The 19,414-nt window shown below is 50.8% G+C and overlaps 1 protein-coding gene across 1 annotated transcript in view; it reads left to right on the top strand.

Moving 5' to 3' along the window:
- Positions 1-19,414, top strand: part of PTPRU (protein tyrosine phosphatase receptor type U) — a 267,462-nt gene that overhangs the window by 155,217 nt on the left and 92,831 nt on the right. Inside the window, exons 9-10 of the mRNA XM_026657076.2 lie at positions 16,574-16,683; positions 18,634-18,835. Of these exons, the coding sequence (XP_026512861.1) occupies positions 16,574-16,683; positions 18,634-18,835 (312 nt within the window). The remainder of the gene's footprint in view (positions 1-16,573; positions 16,684-18,633; positions 18,836-19,414) is intronic.

The raw sequence follows: 19,414 nt of genomic DNA, 5'->3' as shown, positions 1-19,414 counted from the left end.
GCACTGGAACCTGACTGCCCTGTGCCGAGACCTAGCTCGTCCCCCTGATGCTGAGCCACTGGGCTGGCCTGCCCTAGGCATGTTAAATAATTGTTTCTGTGCCTCCAGAGAAGTCCCTATTCTCATGCTGGTGCTTTGCTAGAGGGCTGGCTCTTAGCAGCCACCAGAAATTAGAGATGGAAAAAACCTATTCCCAGTAGGTCGTCTGGAGCAGTAGTTCTCAACCATTCCCACGTGGGGCCCCCTCCCTACTCCCATATACCCAGCAGCTAGCTGGCACTTCCCTCCCACTTAGTAATATGGGAAAAGCAGAGTGGCCCAATGGCCAGGATGAGTTCCTAGGATCTAGACCATCCCAGGACTCCTGACTACTGCAGCATTGAAGTCAGAGGGAATTTTGCCATTTAATGGGGCCAGTATTTCAGCTTTAACAACAAGGAGTCCGGTGGCACCTTAAAGACTAACAGACTTATCTGGGCATAAGCTTTCATGGGTAAAAACCCCCCACTTCTTCAGATGCAACTGAAGAAGTGAGGTTTTTTATCCACGAAAGCTTATGCCCAGATAAATCTGTTAGTCTTTAAGGTGCCACCGGACTCCTTGTTGTTTTTGTGGATACAGACTAACACGGCTACCCCCTGATATTTCAGCTTTGGCCCCTTCCCTATATTCTCCAGTGCTTTATCCGGTCGAGTTTTCAGCGTCCCAAGAGACTGGGTTCCTGCTACTTCCCAGCGCTGCAGCCTAATCGAGCAGGAAGCGTTTGCTTGACATTCAGCATACATTTCCCTTCTCTCTCCCGCTGTGCCAGGCCGGGATTAGCTGAGCCATCTAGCCCTACAAAGTTAATTTCGAGCTCTGAAGATCCAGATAATGTGACATGAAATCCAAGACAGAACCGTGTTCTAACGAAGTGGAACTGGTACAGTATTTCAGGAGCCAGCCACAGGAGCTGTACGGTGTCCCATGGGAGCTCAGGGAAAGTAACTTCCACTAATGACGCATTATGCTTCTAATATACCAACTCCCTTCTCGCTACCCAGTTCTCAGCCCCCACATGCGCTGAGTGACTCGGACGGCTGAAAGGGCTGCATGCACCGGGAACCTGCCACCTGCCACCATGCGGTAATGGTGGCTTTGGTTGCATGATGGCCTGATCCTGCGCTGTGCAGGTGTAGAAGGCTTAGGCTTAGGCTGGGCCTAAGAAGACAAGGCGTAAAGAATGGAGTGGGGCAGGGAGCGCCGGGCAGATCCATGTGGCGTGGCTGAGGGTGCTACCGGGCAGCCCCCTAGTTACAGGGGCTGGATGCTAGCTAGATCCTGGCTATATGAGAGGAGCCGCCGGAGCAAGGACTCAAAGGGGAGAACCTTATTAGCAGTAAGGGTCCTGCTTAAATCCATGTGTCAGACATGCCCATCCTTGCCTTGGACCGTGTTTAGCACTAACGGAGCAGGCACACACGGGCTGGCGATGTGGAGAGCATGCACCGAGTCACGCTGGTGCCTAGCAGCTTTGCAGATCCTGCTGGGAGCTGTGCAAGGACGGCAAGGGACGGGGGCTTAAGCAGGAGGACGTTCAGGAGTGACTCCTGCAGAGAAAGGCCCTGGATGAAGTGGAGCGTCTGGGCTGCACAGAGGGGCAGGAGAAGGCTCTTCCAGCCATTACAGGCTTTTGGGTGTGCCTCTGAACCTGGACCTTTTGAGGTTCACCCATCCCTTACGATTAAGTTGCCTAAGCAAGAACAGAATGTGTAAGACCTAAAACATGCTCGCCGGAGAGCATCAACAGCCCCCTGTCCCTCACTGGCATCCTACCCTGTAATGCTCCAGATTTGGCTCAGGTCAGGACATCCTGGGGTTGCGTAACCTATTCCGTGGCCTCTCTGCAGTCTAAGCAACAGCACGAGAGCGAACCTAACCTAAGCAAGAACAGGATAGGTACCGACGTAGTCACAAGGGAACGAACTGCCTGTGCCTGTCTTCCAAACTATAACCTTAGCATAAGAGTTTACAGCTGCAGGGTACAAGGTAATTAATCTCTGTGATATGTTTTAGCCTCAAGTATTAGCAATTAACCTGGAAGAACATGTAATTACTAAGGACAGTATTAGTGGACAGTATTTAATTTGCAGACTGTGGAAGCCCGGTGCGTTGGCTCTGACTCCAAGGAAGGTTTATCTGATCGGCCTTTTGACGGGTTGGATCACAGAAACCCCCCTGGGAGCTGCCACCTGATGTGCCAAGACTACCTCTGCTCCTGTTTTCCCTGCCAGCTCAGGACTCCAGCACCCTGTCTTGCTGAGCCAGACACTCCCGTCTGCTCCAACACAGACCCAGGGTCTGAATTACTTGCCCCAAAGCTGCAGGTTTACCTGAAAGCAGCTCACAGAAGTGTACTTGTCTTTAGCACTCAGATGCCCAACTCCCAATGGGGTCTAAACCCAAATAAATCCGTTTTACCCTGTATAAAGCTTATGCAGGGTAAACTCATAAATTGTTCGCCCTCTAGAACGCTGATAGAGAGATATGCACAGTTGTTTGCTCCCCCAGGTATTAATACATACTCTGAGTTAATTAATAAGTAAAAAGTGATTTTATTAAATACAGAAAGTAGGATTTAAGTGGTTCCAAGTAGTAACAGACAGAACAAAGTAAGTCACCAAGCAAAATAAAATAAAAAGCGCAAATCTATGTCAATCAAACTAAATACAGATAAAATCCTCACCAGTTCCAGAATGCTCCCTTTTACAGGCTAATCTCCTTTTAGCCTGGGTCCAGCAATCACTCATCCCCCCTGTAGCTACTGTCCTTTGTTCCAGTTTCCTTCAAGTATCCTCGGGGGGGGGTGGGGGGTGGAGAGGCTCCTTCTTTAGCCAGCTGAAGACAAAATGGAGGGGTCTCCCAGGGGTTTAAATAGACTTTCTCTTGTGGGCGGAGACCCCCTCCTCACCCTGTGTAGAATCCAGTCACAAAATGGAGATTTGGAATCGCATGGGCCAGTCACAGGCCCATGCATGACTCAGGACTTGCAGGTAGCAGCCATTACCCACATGCTACCTTGAACATCCTCAGGTAGACTTGTTATGTGGATTGGAGTCTTCCAAGCTCTTTTGTCTGTTAAGTGCTTCCTGACTGAGCACTTAATTTGCACATTCCTTTCCCAAGAAGTGACCAAATGTTCTAACTAAGGCTACTTAGAAATCAAGCAATTATACAGCCAATGTTTATAGCTTTGAACACACAAACGGTACCTGCATACAACTAGGATGAACATAACCAGTAGATCATAACCTTTACATAGATATGTTACATGGCATATGTAGCAAAACCCTATTCCAGTTAGATCATACATACATTTATAAGCCCCCCCCCCATAAAGCTTTATGGGGTACACTGTCACAGGCCTGTCTAGGAAGCTTAGCAAGGAAAACAAAATGGCAGAGGCTGTTGCAAAACTTGGTTCCTTCCTGGGCATTTTCAAACTTCACTCCTAAACTACACCCCACTGTTCGGTAGGGCTGGGAGTCACTCTAGCCCCAGGCTATGGTGTGTAGAGACGGCAAAGTTCTTCTCAGCGACCAGCGTTTTTGTTGAAAAACAAGGTTTGTCAAAATCAATGGTTGTGGGATTTTTTTTTTTTTTTTTAAACAAAAGTATGAATATCTTCATCAGCAGCCAACCCGCCAACATTTCCAGGTTAACATAGAAAATGTTCTGGTTTTGGTGGCTGAAAGCTGAATTGTCTTTGGTTTGCAACAAGAAACACAAAACTTTTCATAGGGAATTTTGGAGGTAAAAGAAATATTATTATTTTCCATAGGGGGAAAATATCTTTTCCTGACCGGCTCTAATGCGAAGTTTCCGGTTAGACTGTAGGCAGGGGCTTATGGTCAATCCATGGGCCATTTTCTGACCTGCACAAATGTTTAAGCACTGGTAGTGAGCAAAGCAGCTTACTCCATTAGGACTGGGAGAATGAGTCCTCAAAAGGCGATGATCCATCGTGACCCAGCCAAATAAAACCTCAGCATCACAGATTCAGCTCCACAGAAACAGGACATCCTGTCTAGTTGCTGTCCAAGAAGAGGCTGAGTGCTGGAGACCATCCTTTGAACGATGGAGACGTTAGGTCTCTTTGCCTGTGCCTGCCTCGCTATATCCCCAGAACACCGGCTATAATGAGCAGGCGTCGCGACGTAAAAGCAATCTCCTCAGCTTTGGGGCTCACCAGAGTTCGGGGCTCTCATTATTTATATGACGGCTGCACCGTACAGCCCCTGACTCAGACTGGTGCTAAGGGCTGTCTATCCAGCTAATGAAAGACAGGCTCCGCCCAAAGAGCTTCCAGTCTAAGTGGATAAAGGAAGGATGATGATTCCCACTGTACCGAGGGGAAGGTGCTAAAGCACAGAGCAATTCAATGACTTGCACAAGGCATCTGTGGCAAAGCTGGGACTGGAACCCAGATCTGTTGAGTCCTGCAGTGCCATGACCACAAGAATAGCCGTTCTTCCTACACCCAACCCTACAGCCGCCTTCCCTAAACCCTGCTCTGAACCTGCCTGATGTATCTGCGCCCACCTCAGCACTCCCAGCGGTTTATTTTTTAACTGTAATTGCTCCAGCTGTTTTTCCCATGCTGTGATGGCTCCAGCTGTTTTCTTATTGTGCTGTAATACAGTAGCTCCAGCTGTTTCCTTGCTGTTCTGTAATCACTCCAGCTGCTTTTCACCAGGCGTGGATTAACCAGACTTTTTTTTCTTCCCCCTTGAGTGAAACTTGATACCGTATGCAGTCTCTGCCTTTCAAGGGATCAATAAATCTCGGTATGAGCGTGGATCTATTGTAAATTGTACATGTGTATTTGTCTCAGTTACATATCTGTCCGATTGATCTAAATTAGCTAATGATTGTGCATGAAACTCAGTTCCCGGGTTTGAAACTAATTTCTAGTAGAAACACATTTAGATTTTTGGTGGCTTTGTTATGCTTTTTCATGTTAAAATCTTAGCAGAAAAAGGTTTGGAAAGTGCCTATGTAAAAATAGCCCCTTCTTAGTCAGCAAAATCCGTCCCCTGCGTGTATCCAAAGTTAGATCTGCGGACGTTAGTGGCTAAGATAAGTCTCTGCTGCTTCTCTGGGAGCCCTGCAGAGCCAGCCCAGGCCTGGGTGAGCGAGCTGGATTCTGTTCCAGGGAATGCATCATCGTCAGACTTGTTAAGTACGTTCCAATTGCAGAGTCACGCTGAAGATGATGGGCCGGCTTCCTTCCTGATGGGGGAATTTTTTTCAGCTGAGTTACACGGGAGTACAGAATTTGGCCCGGCAGAAGTGCTGTTGCTAGTGATGCTGCATGAGAAGAAAGACCCCGGCTTGGCTTGTAGAGGGGCAGTATGATCCAGTGGTAGGCACTGGATTGGGGCTGTGTTCCTGTCTCTGCCACAGGCCTGCCCCTGTGACCTTGGGCAAATCACATCATCTCTCTGTGCTTGTTTCCTCTTGTCTCTTTAGACGGCAAGCTCTTTGGGTCAGGGATTGTCTCGTACTCAGGATATGTCTACACTGCAAAAACATGTCTTCCTGATTCAGATTATCTAACCCATGTTAAAAGAGCAGTGCAGACACGGCGACTCGGCTTTTGACTTGTTTTAACAGCTGGAGTTAAAGCCTATAGGGATCCTGAAATAGAACTTGAGCCACTAACTTGAGTTAAAAGCCACGTCTTCACTGCTATTTGAACTAAGGTTCGCTAACCCTAGTTAAGAACACACCTTTTTTTGCAGTGTAGACGTACCCTAAGTGTCTGTGTGGCGCCTAGCGCAATGGAGTTTATTAGGGTTTCTAGTCCGTACCCTAATGCAAATAATAATAAGTAATAGTCATGTAAACTGGGCACATCTGATCTGGAAAGACTGAGATACCATAATCATGGAGCCCCAGGACGCATTTCACCGAGTCGCTTTCCCAAGCAAGCACCATGTTGTAAACTTTTAAAAACTGTAACTGGAAAGAGTTTCTCTCCTTCTGTATCAGTCCCGCCCTCCAAGTCTAAGAGCATCCCAGGATTCTTATTAAAAAATAGGCTGGAAATCTGTAACAAGCAAGCACCCGTGCAATTAACGACGGCGGTGAAGGTTTGTGAATAATAGGACCCTTGATTGTGTTTTATTTTGGCTTTTTTGACATGAAGCAAACTTCTTTTGCATATCCCTGTTTGTATCTCGCCGCGGAAGGCAGGATGTTCCTAGATGAGTCATTGGAAAAGAAATTGCCAGGTACGGAGTGGAAAAGAACAAAGAGAGGATTTTTTTGTTGAGGTGGAAATGCCGTTGGGAAGGAGGCAGGAGGGTTGCTCCTCTACTTGAGTCGTTCCGTATAAAAAACAGTTGCCTCCTCTTACCATGGCGGTCCGAGAGATGCCTGGAATCCCCTGCTCCTGAGGCACTGTGGGATGGCTGCCCAGATTTTCCCAGAAGGCACTGGTACAAACATGGTTATACAGCATAGGACGGGTGGAGGTGCACACACACGGTGTTGGCTTGGATAAGCTCCTCTATGACCACAGGTCAGTTGTGTTTCTTGTGACCCATCCAGAGTGCTGTGACCTGGTTGCAACAACACAATTGTGTTTGGAGTGTGAACGTTGCCTGGGCATTGAGTTTGGCCCATCTAGATACACTGGAATCCAGGGTCCCTCTGTTTTCATTCCATGGAACATCAGTATTTTCCATCCCGTCCAATGGGAGTGGGTCCCATCCAGCAGGAGGGAGAACTGGGCTTCTGGCTGGGTGACCCAGTCCGCCTAGGGAGATCAGCAGAGTTCGGAGTAGTTCACCGTTCGTGGGTCTTTCAGATGAGACCTTAAAAAACAAAACAAAAATGGGGTCCCATCTGCTCTGCAGTGACAGTAAACATCCCATGGCATTTTAGTAACAGTAGCTGCTGTGTTCTGTCGTCCTTGGTCAACCTTTCCTCTCCTCCCACTCGTGTGCATTGTATGGTGATTCACTTGGGTTTTGCCTTCTACGCCAGAGGTAGCCGCATTGCAGTAGTAATCTGTGGTAATGGCTGGCATTGGGATCCTTGCAGAGGGAGAGTAATGCACTCGCAAAGTATTTGTTGCCTCCCCTACTGACTGGCCTGGTAGAAGATAACAGCCTACTAATGTTGCCAGCTAATGGAGCTACCCCATGTGGTCTGTGCATCAGTGCTGGAGGTTCCCAGCTCAGACCCTGCCGACAGCCCGTGTGGAAGGACTCAGCTGGGTAGTTTGGATTCAGGTCTGAACTTGGGACTGTTTGCACCTGGGGTGCTGGGTCAGGCTCCCTTCTCAGCTACAAAGCAAAAGTGAAATGTCCCCCCGCCTCTGAAATGGCACAGATTGAGGGGGCACCTTTGAGTCAGTTATCTCACTGGAACTATATTTGCCCATCTCTCTGTGGCTTGTTTTCCTGCCTGGGCTCTGGGTTGGCAGATAAGGCACCCGGAGCTGTAATGGTCCAGCCCGTCAAAGGGAAAGGAAAGATTCCCTTTCAAGGTGCCTCCTGGGAGCTAACAAAGCGGCCCCTTTCTACCGCACTCACGAAACCTCTGACATTTGCCTTCCCCACTGCTGCCTGTTTCAGCCTGAAACCGGCTGCAAGTTGCGGCAAACTTTGCAAAGTGTTTTTTATGAGACACAGGTGGTTCAAGCCACCCCCACCCCCCTTCCTAATTTATCCCCTTCACACAGAGATCAATGGCACAGAAAAAGAGGTAGTGCCACTCGCCTTCATCCCCTCAAAGGCCGTGCTAGGACATCATGTGATGAAACGCCTCCGTTGCGAGACAGCAGGCAGAGCTCAATGGCCAGAGCTCATCTCGAGGCGGGAGGGAAATTTCCAGAGGCCGAGGGAGCTGCCGTCAATACCATTCGCACATGCTGGAACAGGGACCTGAGCCTGCAAGTCAGGCATGAGCAGTTTCAACTGCAGTCCCCATCCTCCCCTGTCTCTGCTCTGTGTGTGCATAGGGGGGCCAACAAGAGGGAGCAGATGGTCCGTTGATCGCTTGTTCATTAAGCGCCAGCGACCAGCCACAAGGTGACGCATGTGAATTCGCTGCCATCGGTTGGCTGGAGATGCTGGGCCATGTCTACACAAAGGTCTCAGCATAGACCTGGGTGTTTTGAGAGGAGTCCTTGAAATGAGGCTATAATGGCAGCATTGAGGGGGTATTTTGATCCCCCCCCCAAACACGCGCACACACACACACACACATACATATGTGTACACGCTTATGCACACACATGCATGTGCATGCACACACATTTACACACATACATTAAGATGTGCATGTACACACACCCACATATTTACACCCACATAACCCCCCCATACACCCCCTCACACACGTGTGCAAACATCCATATGCACACACACCGCTACATGTACGCACATCCACACATGCAGGCACATACGTGTGAATGCACCACGTCCACGTTCACATATAAATGTACTCACACATATATTCACATGCACAGACACACTCATAGATTCACGTGCATGCATCTATATGCGCATACACACGTGTGCATGCACATCCCCCACACGCTCACACACACGTGCTCACGAACACTCATGCACCCCCACATCCCTCGAGCTATCACGAGTCAAAGCGCTTGGAGCATTTTCTTCTCTAGAAGGGTAAAATAGTTGAGTAATTAGCGATACACCACTTAGGAGAGCAAATCATTTTGTACTTAACAGGCAGGCGTGAGTGTGTGTATGTTGCTTTATTTAAAGTGTTTACGGAGGGTGGAAAAAAGGCTCGTGAAAGGATTCAGTTTTGGCACAACAAAAGCATAACTCCTCCTCCATTCCCATGGAGTGAAAGCCTCTTAAAGATACAATCGATGGAAGAATAAACTCCTGCCGACCTTCCCCTGCTACACACACACACCCTTTCGGCAATCTCTACGCGCGGCGGCGTGGCGCCCGGTACTCAGGAAATCACCAGAGTTCACTTAAACTGCTGTGTTCCAGTGTTTATACGGCTGTCAGCAGCAGTCATAGTTGCACATTACTAAGTCAGCGCCGCTCAGCAGGGCAGCTGGGTTGGATCGAATGCCTCTTGCCTCTTGAGATTTGAGTTCCCATTCAGATACAGGTCACATGTGAAATGAGCCTTTCCCCCCCTCCGCTAGTCTACTTAGTTCTAGCTGGATGTTTGATTTATCTGCCTTGGAAAATCACTGCATCGATTCAGCAGTGCCTGTGCAAATGTAAACCCCAGATCGGAACAGCTGACGGGGTGACAGGTCAGGACGGAAGGGCCTCGGCAGAGGTAGTGTGCGTGCGTGCGGGCTCTGGACTGGAATAGCTGGAGGGGCATCAGCAAAGCTGTGTGAGCATGGGGGGGGGCAGGATAAGACGGAGGGACATTACCTGAGCTGCAGGGAGCTGGGAATGATGTGGCAGAGGGTACTGCTAGTTTGGGATGAGTTGCACCGAGGGAGCTGGGTGTGGAAGTGTGAGCCAGCGCTGTCGGCATTCCACCATTGGCAGCAAGATTGCAAAGAAATACTACAGGAAAGGGTCCCTCTCAACTGACTCCAGAAACAAGGCAACCTCTTGACTGATGATGTGGCTACCTGGTACTGGCTCTGATTCCTCTAAGCCGTCCAAGGTGTGTATCCCAGGGAGCTGAGGAAAGGACACCTCTGTCCCAGAGCACCCGTTACAGTGAGAGCAAACTTGGGCCCGGAGGACCATGCATGGGAGGCACATTTGGTGACGAGCACCACGGACGCAGAGGCGGGTTTGACCATGTAGGCTCGTGAGGAGGCTGAGACGGGGTGGTGGATTTGGGCCGGGAGAGATGGATGATGGGGGGCGACCACAGATGAGCTTGCAGTGAGGGTCCCTGTAAGATGGTATGAAATGGTGATTTATACGGCTTTGATTTTGTATCTCAGACTTTGCGCCGCAGACCATGTAAAACTCGTACCACTTGTATTGCTCCCTGAATTTTTCCTATTTTTTCTCCCCCTGTGTCTGGAAGAATCCCCTACATTTAAAAACCCTTATTGCTGAAAATAAAACCCAAACTTGAGTATCAGGGAGTCAGCAGGGAGCCAGCTGTTACACACACCTGTTCTCTCTGCACCTCTCGCCCTGGGAGAGGGAGCATTCAGAACAGAGCTCGGGAAAACCTGGTGTCTTACAGAACATAGGAACTGCCCGCCCAGCCCAGTAGCCTGTCTCTGACAGTGGCCAGCACCAGATGTCTCAGAGGAAGGTGCAGTAGTAAGATGTGGGATAATTTGCCTCCCATGGAAGTCCCTATGAGTTAGCAATTGGGGATCCATTGAAGGGTGAATTTATGCATCCCTTCTACAATGTTTTGTTGGTATTAACTATTTCAATCCTGGATGGTCTTGTTGTCCATAGAAGCATATTTAATGACCTAGATCTCTCTCCTGGATGATCCAGCATTCAATAGGATGATGAAAGAATGTTCCCTATAGCGTTGTGAAAGGTGTGCATTATTTGTTTGGGGGTTTTTGTGCACACTTGTGGTCTGCCTGTGTGTGTGGTTAGTGCTATTATTGATTATAACTGAACCCCCCAAACTGTGCATTAATTGGAGTGTTATTTGTAGCAATCAGAATGATCGGTCTGCCCCCATACGCACTCCCCTATCTATCTACTGTGATACAAAGCATACATAGTATGTGTGTCTGCATATGTTCTGCACTCCTGTCTGTGGCATCAGAACAGCCCCTAGGGGGTGCTGTGAGACTTAATTGGCGACTGAAGCCCATTGAGATCTTCAGATGAGAGGTGCTCTGGGAGAGTAATGTATTCTGCAGTTCCAGGCTGCCACGGAGGGTTATGAATCGCAGCAGCAGGGGAATGTGCCCTGGAAGACTGTGCTCCAGTGTCCTTTGCGGTGAAACGTCAGGTGCATTCCAAACGCTTGTAATTAAATGGAGCATTTGCATAATGCTGAGCACGGTTTCAATTTGCAGATGAATTCTGTGCATTTGTTTCCAAGAGAAAAAAAAATCTCTCTCTGCCCCAAAGGTTTCCCTAATGCTCCATGAATTTAATAAGTGTCTTGTGTACACGTGTACGACATGGCGCTGCGGATTCAATTAACTTGTAAATCAAGTGGAAATAGTGTATTTGCACGGCGGGAACACGGCGATCCTTGTCCCATGGCTGTGGAATTAGATCTGAGCAAAAACGCTGTGAGAAAATTGTCCGTGGACGTTTGTTCGAAGGAAGAACTGAATTCCCTTCACCTGCAGCCGCCTCCCGGGTGGGGGGAGGAGAGCGTATCCCATCAAACGCATTCACTGGCCGAGATATTCATGGACATGATCAATGTTCATGAAAAACTAATTTTGACTGTGGTCTGAAGATTCAGCCTGGTACTAAGCACGTGCCTGGCTTTTAAACACCCGAAGCGTCCTATTGACTTTCAGTGCAGTTACGCAGGAGCCTGAAGTTAGGCACATGTTAAAGTTCCGTTCTGAATCAGGGTCTGGTATTCATACTGAGATCCCGACTCTTGAGTCCGCTTTCTCCAATCAAGCAACAAAATCACTTCCATATGACCTCTGTATCCAATGGGAATTGGCCAACACACCTTGATTATTGAGTACCCACAAAACCAGACAGCTGTGAAACAGCTACGGGTGAGAATCGGTTGGAGAGTCATGGATAGAGTTGAGGGAATCCTGATCCACTCCCAGACAGAAGAGGAGCAAATGCATTGAAACCAACTATCTGCAACTAGACCCAAAACCACAAGAAACTCACCAGGTTTTGTTAGGAAGCCGAATCTCTGGCCAAGGCTTGCAAAGCGTCCTGAGCCGAGTTTCCAGTGAGTCTTGGCGGAGCGACAGCTTTGCATCAAAACTGAAAATGCCTATTCAGTGCAGAACTAGGAGATGCTCAAGGCTTTTAACTGAGGTCTTTCTCTTCCTGGTAGTTTTAACTTAAAGTGGAACCCCAGGGCAAGAAATTTATATGGCTCAAGCCCCTGAGAAACCCAAACCACAGAGCTCAACAAAACAGCTAGCCAGGGCCTTAATGGAGCATACAACCCAAAAGCCTATTTTCAAACAGGCAATTTCAGGAGGGCCCAGCTAATGGCTGTTAATAGTGTTTTTGGACTTTTAATCCGTGCTGTTCTTTCGGCAGCTCCGTCCCTGTGTGCGATGTGTAATTTTTTTTGTAAATGGGTATAATTGCTCCCTCTGTCTCAAATTAGAGGGTGCATTTTTCAAGCATTAACGCCTGCAGCAGATGATACTACTCATGAATTGTGATCTCTGCAAAGCAATTGCCTGTTCTGTCCTCCTTAATAAGCACCTTGGGTTGGGGAGAGAAAAAAGAAATCCATGCTAAACGAGTGACTATCGATCTTAGTGTCTTCACTTGTTGTTGCTGTTTGTGATGGTGATTATTATTCTTATTGCTAATTAGAGGGAATGGTGGTGCCATGCCGAAACTGCCAAAATGTTTGCAGATCAGATCTCACGCAAGGCTTTTATCAGACTGGGCGGAGCAGTGCACAGCACAATCTCCAGGCTTGGGAGAGTGAAGAATACAAATGTAACCCATGCTAACATAGTGTGGCTCTCTGTCCCTCTCGAGTGGCCAGCGTATGCCTAGAATTTCATGAGTCTGCTACTTCCTTCATCCCTTTTGCTGAGCCAAGTAGAGGTTCACGATTTTTAGATCCAGAGTTCTTGGGTTCAAACCCAGCAGACAACGGATTCTTCTGTCGACCTTGTAGTGTCTGTACTGGGGCATAGGTCGGTTCATGTACACCTCCCAAGGATGTACATTTTTCACATCCCGGAGGGTCGTACCTAAATGGACCTAAATTTTAGGCCTGGTGTGCACTACAAAGTTAGGTCAACGTAAGCTGCCTTGCATTGACCTAGTGTGCATGTGTCTACACTAAAATTTGCCCCCACTGCTGTACACCAACGTAGCAACACCACCTTCCCGAGCGATGTTGAGCCGTGGTCCATGTACCGATGGTGATGCAATGGGAGTGTAGACGCTGTGTTAGCGATGTTGACCCTAACAGTCCTCCAGCAGCTGTCCCACAAGGCCCGACACTGACTGCTGTGGTCACCACTGTGAACTCCACTGCCTGGCGGTCATGGAGACCAGAAGTTCTCCCCCACTCCCTTTAAAGCCGTGTGAATTTTTGAAATGCCGTTTCCTGATTGTCCAGCGTGGCGAGCACATCTAGCAGCTCCCCATTGTCGTGTGCAACTGCCCAGCTGACCACGCAGGCTACCCTCTCCAGACACGCTCCGGCCTAGAGTAGAGAGGAGGTCTTGGCTCTCCTGGGCTTGTGGGGAGAAGAGGTTGTGCAGGCCCAGCTATGGACCAGCCATAGAAATGTGGACATCTACAAGCAGATTGCACTGGGGATGGAGGAGAAGGGGTACGACAGGGACCAGCAGCAACACCGCGTGAAAGCAAAGGAACTGCGGCAGGTGCCCCAGAAGGCCAGAGAGGCCAACAGTTGGTCTGGTGTCGAGCCGCAGACCTGCCACTTTAACAAAGAACTGTGTGCCGTACTTTGGGAGACCCCGCCACCACCCACACTAGAGATGCTGCCGAGGAGCCTGAGTCCCAGGTGGTGGAGGAAGAAGAGGAGGAGGAAGGGGGACCTGCGACTGGATGGGACCAGCTATGCCATGTGCCAGGATCTGTTTTCTGGTCAGTCCCAGCAGTCGATCATGTGCGAGCCCAGTGCAGGGGAAGGAAGCTCGGGTAAGCGTGTAAATGTATTTCCCATTACAGTGATGTGCTGATGGTGCCCCCAAGTGAGCAGGACATAGCTATCAACTTTTCATTAATCTAGGTGGGGTGGGAGGGGGGGACGCCAAGCAATTTGTTTACGTGCACAGGGATGTCCCTTGAATCCTCCTGAGAGATATCCGTGAAGCGGTCATGGAGTTACTCTGCAATCCTCGCCTGAAATTAAGGACAACCACAGCGTCACATATACTGACCCGTGAGAGCCACGGCTGCTGTATGTTTAGGTAAAATGTTCTGTTCTATTAATTTACTGAGTTTTGAAAGTATTTGCTTTTAAATTGCACAGATTTTTCTTTTCACGGATTTTGTTACTGAATAAAATTCTGTTATTTGGAAAAGAATTCATCTTTATTAGTTCACTACAGAGTGCCTAGCTGTTCTGAAAGCACCCACTCACTTGTTACTGTACAGCGTGACACAACTCATAGGATCAGTAACAAACACAGTGTAATCATCATAAATGTACAGCAAGCAGTGCAAAATCAAGAGGTGCAGTAACAGTGTTCTATCCTTAGATGTGCAGCAAGCACCACAAAATTCCTAACAGGCCCCCGAACAGCTGGCCTAGGTAGAGCGCAATCCACCACAAGCCTTACTGTGGCTCACTGTTAAAGTGCTCTTTCAAAGCCTTCCTGAGCTGTATAGCTCTGCATTGAGCTCTTCTGATAGTCTTGGTGTCTGGCTGTTCAAACTCAGCAGGCAGCTGCTCCAGCTCTGCCCTTCACCCCAATGGCAATTTTGCCCCCTTTGCTTCACAGATATTGTGCAGGACACAGCAGACAGCTATAACCATTGGGGTATTTTTCTCACTGAGATTCAGTCTTGCAAATAAACAACACCAGCGTCCCTTCAATCTACCAAAAGCACATTCAGCTGTCATTCTACACGTGCTGAGCCAGCAGTTGAATCTTTCCTTGATGCTGTCAAGGTGGCCGGTGTATGGCCTCATGAGTCAGGGGAGAAAGGGATAAACTGGGTTGCCCAGGACCACTAGTGGCATTTCAACATCGCCAGTGTTAACCCCTCTGGTCGGGAATTAAGTCCTTGCTTGTAGGTCTCTGAACATCTTGTGTTCTTAAAGATGTGAGCATCATGCACCTTCCCTGAGCAGCCCATACTGATGTTGGAGAAGCATCCCTGGATCTAGCAATATTTGCATAGCCACAGAAAAGTAGTCTTTTCTGTTCGTATCTTCTGTGGCAAGGTGGTCTGGTGCCAAAGTAGGAATGTGTGTCTGTTGCTCCATTGCAGTTCGGGAACCCCTTTGCCGCAGATCCATCCTCAACGTCCCTGTAGCGAAGCAAAGACTCACCGGCGCGGCGCCTCCTGCTGGTCGTCTCGGGAATTAGCTCTTCCAGCCCAGAGCACCCTCTGCAGGCTGGTGTCTCACTTGCCGCTGGCCCCGTGTCCCTCCTGGACCCCGGTGCCCTTCTAGATGAGGGTTCTGCCCCCGGCAGTACCCCCTTAGTCTGGGTCTCCCCTCCCCGGGGAACCCCCACCCCCACCCCCTATCCCTCCCTTGCCTCAGTGGCAACTGTCAGTCATCATCTAGCCCCCGCTCCCTGGGACAGACGCAGTCTGTACCACTCATCATCGGCAAGGGGGGTCAGACCAGCTGCCTCTGCCTAGATCTAGGCTGCCCCTCTGCAGCCCTAGGACCCTTTCTTGGGCCCTCACCTCGGCCTGCAGCCTGGGGCTCTGCTAAGCTGGAGCTCCCCAGCTCCCTCTGCCCTTCCCCAGCACTGCTCCACCCTAGGTACCCTCCTCAGCTCCCAGGCAGCCAGGTCCTCCTCTCTCCATGTAGCTAGAGAGAGAGTCTCCTTCTCAGCCTCTGGCCCTCAGGCCTCTTATAGGGCCAGGTGTGGCCTGATCGGGGCGTGGCCCCACCTGTGGCTGCTTCCCCCAACCAGCCCAGCTTTTCCCCTGCCCCAGCCCGCTCCCAGGGTGGTTTGAAGCCCTTCAGGGCAGGAGCGGGGTGACCACCCCGCTACAGTCCCGTACGTGGCCGAGAGAGACAGCACTGGGCTGTCCTGATCTTAGCACTGAACTGACACTGTCCTTTCCAAATGCTCCAGGAAGAGTCCGGCCCCTGGCTGCTTTGTGCGTTCTCCCCCTGGGCTAGCGGAGGTTGTCTGTCACATCACAAAGCCTGTCTATACCTGTGGGCATCGGGGGCAAGCTGAGGTGTCTCAGCAGCAGCTCCCGTGTAGCCCCTGGTTTCCGGAGGCTGCTGCGCGAGCCCTGCCTGCGTGCTACAGTCACCGCGGCGTGTCCTAGCTTGGGAATGCGGCGGGCCGCATCCTCAGTTGGGGTAAAGTCAATGGAGCTTTGCTCCCTTCCACCAGCTGAGGATCTGGCCCTTTATATTCAAAACTCCCTGCGGCTGCTATTTTCTTTCCAGCTGGATGGGGGCCAAAAGGCCTGGGGGTTGCAGGCAATCCCCAGAGAGCCAGCAATCAGCCCTAAACCCCGTCCGGGCCAGGAGCTGCACCGGCGGAAGGTGTGTGAGCCCGAATGCTGAATCTCCTGGGCTTGAGCCGGGCCCCCAGCCTTGTCTGAAAGGCTGGGGGGTTTTATTGGCGGGGGGCGGGAGGGACATAATGATGCAGACGGCGTTCTTGTTTGCTTTTAACTCCTCGTTGACCAGCAGCGCTTTCAGCGAAGCCGAGCGCCCGGCGCAGACTTGCGTCCCCCTGCAGAATGTCATTGTTCCTTTGTTCTTCTCTTTGTGTCACTAGTCCCCGGAGGCATCGCCTCAGAGTCACTCACCTTCACCCCCTTGGAGGACATGATCTTCCTGAAATGGGAAGAGCCACTGGAGGCCAACGGGCTGATCACCCAGTATGAGGTAGGTTCTGCGGCGTTGTTCAGCAGGAAGGGAGAAGCACCTGGGGCCGGGGTGTTGGAGACGCGGATACGTTCTAAGAGCATCCTCGTAAATGTCTGTAATCCTGTTACCACAAATCTCCAGTCCTGGAACTAAGACTTGAAAAGTTACCAGGCCCTGGTACAAAGCCTAATAAAGAATCATAAAAATGACATCATTTTGCTCTCATAGAGCCAGGAGTGTCCAAGTGCTTATCTTCCCTCTGCCACTGATTCACTCTGTGGCCTTGGTTGAGTCACTTAGGTCCCAAAATGGCCTGTAATTTTGAGTGCCTCCGTTTTGGACACCCAGGGCCTGACTTTCAGAGGGCCTGATCGCCTGCAGCTGCCGTTGGCTTTGCCTGGAGTTGCATGTGCTTGGCACCTCTGAAAATCCGACCTAGCTCCTTTCTGCAGTTGGGCATCCAAACACAGACGTGCCCCAAATGAGAGTCCACCCTTGAAAATTTGCCGTTAGCCCTCCCTGTGTCTCCATGTCCCCAGGGGACAGTACCAGCTACTTCCCAAGCCAGCAGTGAGGACTAATCCGTTAAGTGTTTGTACAGTACTTTGAGAATGCAAAGCACCATTTAAGTTCTGGGTAGCGTTAGTCCCCAGACTGCTGCATTTCGCTGGGCACTGGGACATCTGGCAACCCATCCGGTCCACTCCCAGCGCGTTAGGCAACACAGGAGCAGTTGGTAGAGTTTGTTCCTTTCTCAGCAAGGCATTGAGGAGAGACTTTCTTGGGCGTCTCTTTCCGCTCGGTTCACTGCGGAGAGAAAATGTCACATTGTGGCCGGTGTGTTTCCCGAATGGGGACGCTCGCGGGGGGCCCCTCTCTGTCTCCCAAACGCAGTCAGGCAAGACTCCCTCTTATCTCTCTTTGCTTTTCAGCCTTCGCGCCGGCCTCTCCGGCATCAACAAAATTATTAGAGCGCGGAAACAGACAAATGAAAAGCTGATGCCTTATCTACGTTCCCCTTGCTGCGGCTGCCTGATCCGCGCTGCGTGGGGAATGATGGAGGCTCAGCTTTTCATTCGGGAGCCGCCGTTTTCTATCAGGGAGATTAAGGGCTACTGCATCGTTATTGCTACCTTCGAGCCCTTGCTTTGGAGGGTGGGATCCAGCCTGCTTTTTATCCTCTTTACAATGGGTCTCTGTCTCTCTGCGTGTCCCTCTTTGAATGCCCCTGTAATCCCCTTGCAATGGCTTTTCACGCCGGAGCCCCGGCATGTGCTCTTAGCCGCAAAAGGACAAGCCCGGTTTCTGAAGGGAACTGAGTGGGTGGCTGCTGGATGGGTCCGGGGCACAGTGGGTTAGTGCACTAGCCTGGGGTGTGTGGAGAGGAGGGTTCAAATCTGCTGTTAGGTCTGAGGTTAAAAATGAATCGGTTGGGTGCTAGCTGACCTTGGTTCCCAGCAGGCTTTTCTCCCCAGGCTGTTTCTGCTCAAGAGAGGGCAGTTGGGGGGCCCAGAGCTGGAATGTCAGGGGGCTGCAGGGGAGGGGTGTTGGTAGGGCAGTGTGTGGGACTCAGGGTGGCATAGCAGAGGGTGCTGTCAAGTTTCTTGCCCAGTCTTGGGTCTGTCTAGTGCTCCCAGCTGGTCACTTTCTCCAGTTCAAATTCAACGCCAAGCTTGTTTTAGGGATAGATTGGTGAGGCCTCTTTCTATATTTAAAAAACCCAAAGCAGCCCCGCACTGCTCCCACCTCTTCCCCACGTCTGTGTTCCGTGCAGGGGCACTCCGCTCACGAGACCAGATCTGCGTGCCCCACCCAAACACCCTGCTGCACAATCCCCTCAGACCGACCTCCTGCTCTCCCCTCCCCATGTGAATCCGCTCCCCCCACGAGCCCATTTATCTATCCCCCTCTCCTCCCATTTGCGATGGCAGCCAGGCGGCTGTCTCACGGTCTCTCGTGTTCTCCTAGATCAGCTACCAGAGCATCGAGTCTTCGGACCCAGCCGTCAACGTGCCAGGCCCCCGCCGCACCGTCTCCAAGCTCCGCAACGAGACCTACCACGTCTTCTCCAACCTGCACCCGGGCACCACCTACCTGTTCTCCGTGCGGGCGCGCACTGGCAAGGGTTTCGGCCAGACCGCGCTGACCGAGATCACCACCAACATCTCCGGTAGGCTATCGAGATGCCGGCTCTCTGGCTTCGGGCCGGGGAGAGGGTGGCAGGGTTGGGCCCATTGGAAAGGAGGGGAAAATGGTTTGCTCTTTCCGTGTCTGTATCTATGCCGGCATGTGAGCCCAAGCTCCCAACCCACTGTGGGCATGATAGAGCCTTGGCACAGGGGTAGGGGCATGGCCAGACCCCCGGAAATCAGCCTCCCCGAGGTTCTCCTCGCAGTGTCAGCTGGATCTTCCTTTGCGTCCTGTCCTCCCCCTTCTCCCCTGGCCCTTTTTCCACTTCCCAGAGTAACCACTGATTTGTTTTCCTTTTGTGGCAGTCCGATTCCCCGCTGCTCCAGAGGCTCAGTCCAGCAGACAGCGATAAAGCCCCCATTAACTTAAACAGTGCCGGGGCAGGCTCTGTCTAAGTTACTGCTAGTGCTAACGCCATGCTGCAACGTGCAAGCCGCCAGGTGGACACCAGGGCTCGGGAGCTCGCAGCTGCGTGCACTGTTTAGCATGCGTGCTTTGGGTAACGTGGCCCTCCGTGCCGGGGAAAGACGGGACTCTGTTTCTCCCCAAGACCGGCACA

The sequence above is a fragment of the Terrapene carolina genome, unplaced genomic scaffold (assembly GCF_002925995.2).
Source record: "Terrapene carolina triunguis isolate 2854851 unplaced genomic scaffold, T_m_triunguis-2.0 Scaffold236, whole genome shotgun sequence".
In the NCBI taxonomy this organism is placed as follows: Eukaryota; Metazoa; Chordata; order Testudines; family Emydidae; genus Terrapene; species Terrapene triunguis.
This window is presented reverse-complemented; position numbering and strand designations above follow the sequence as displayed.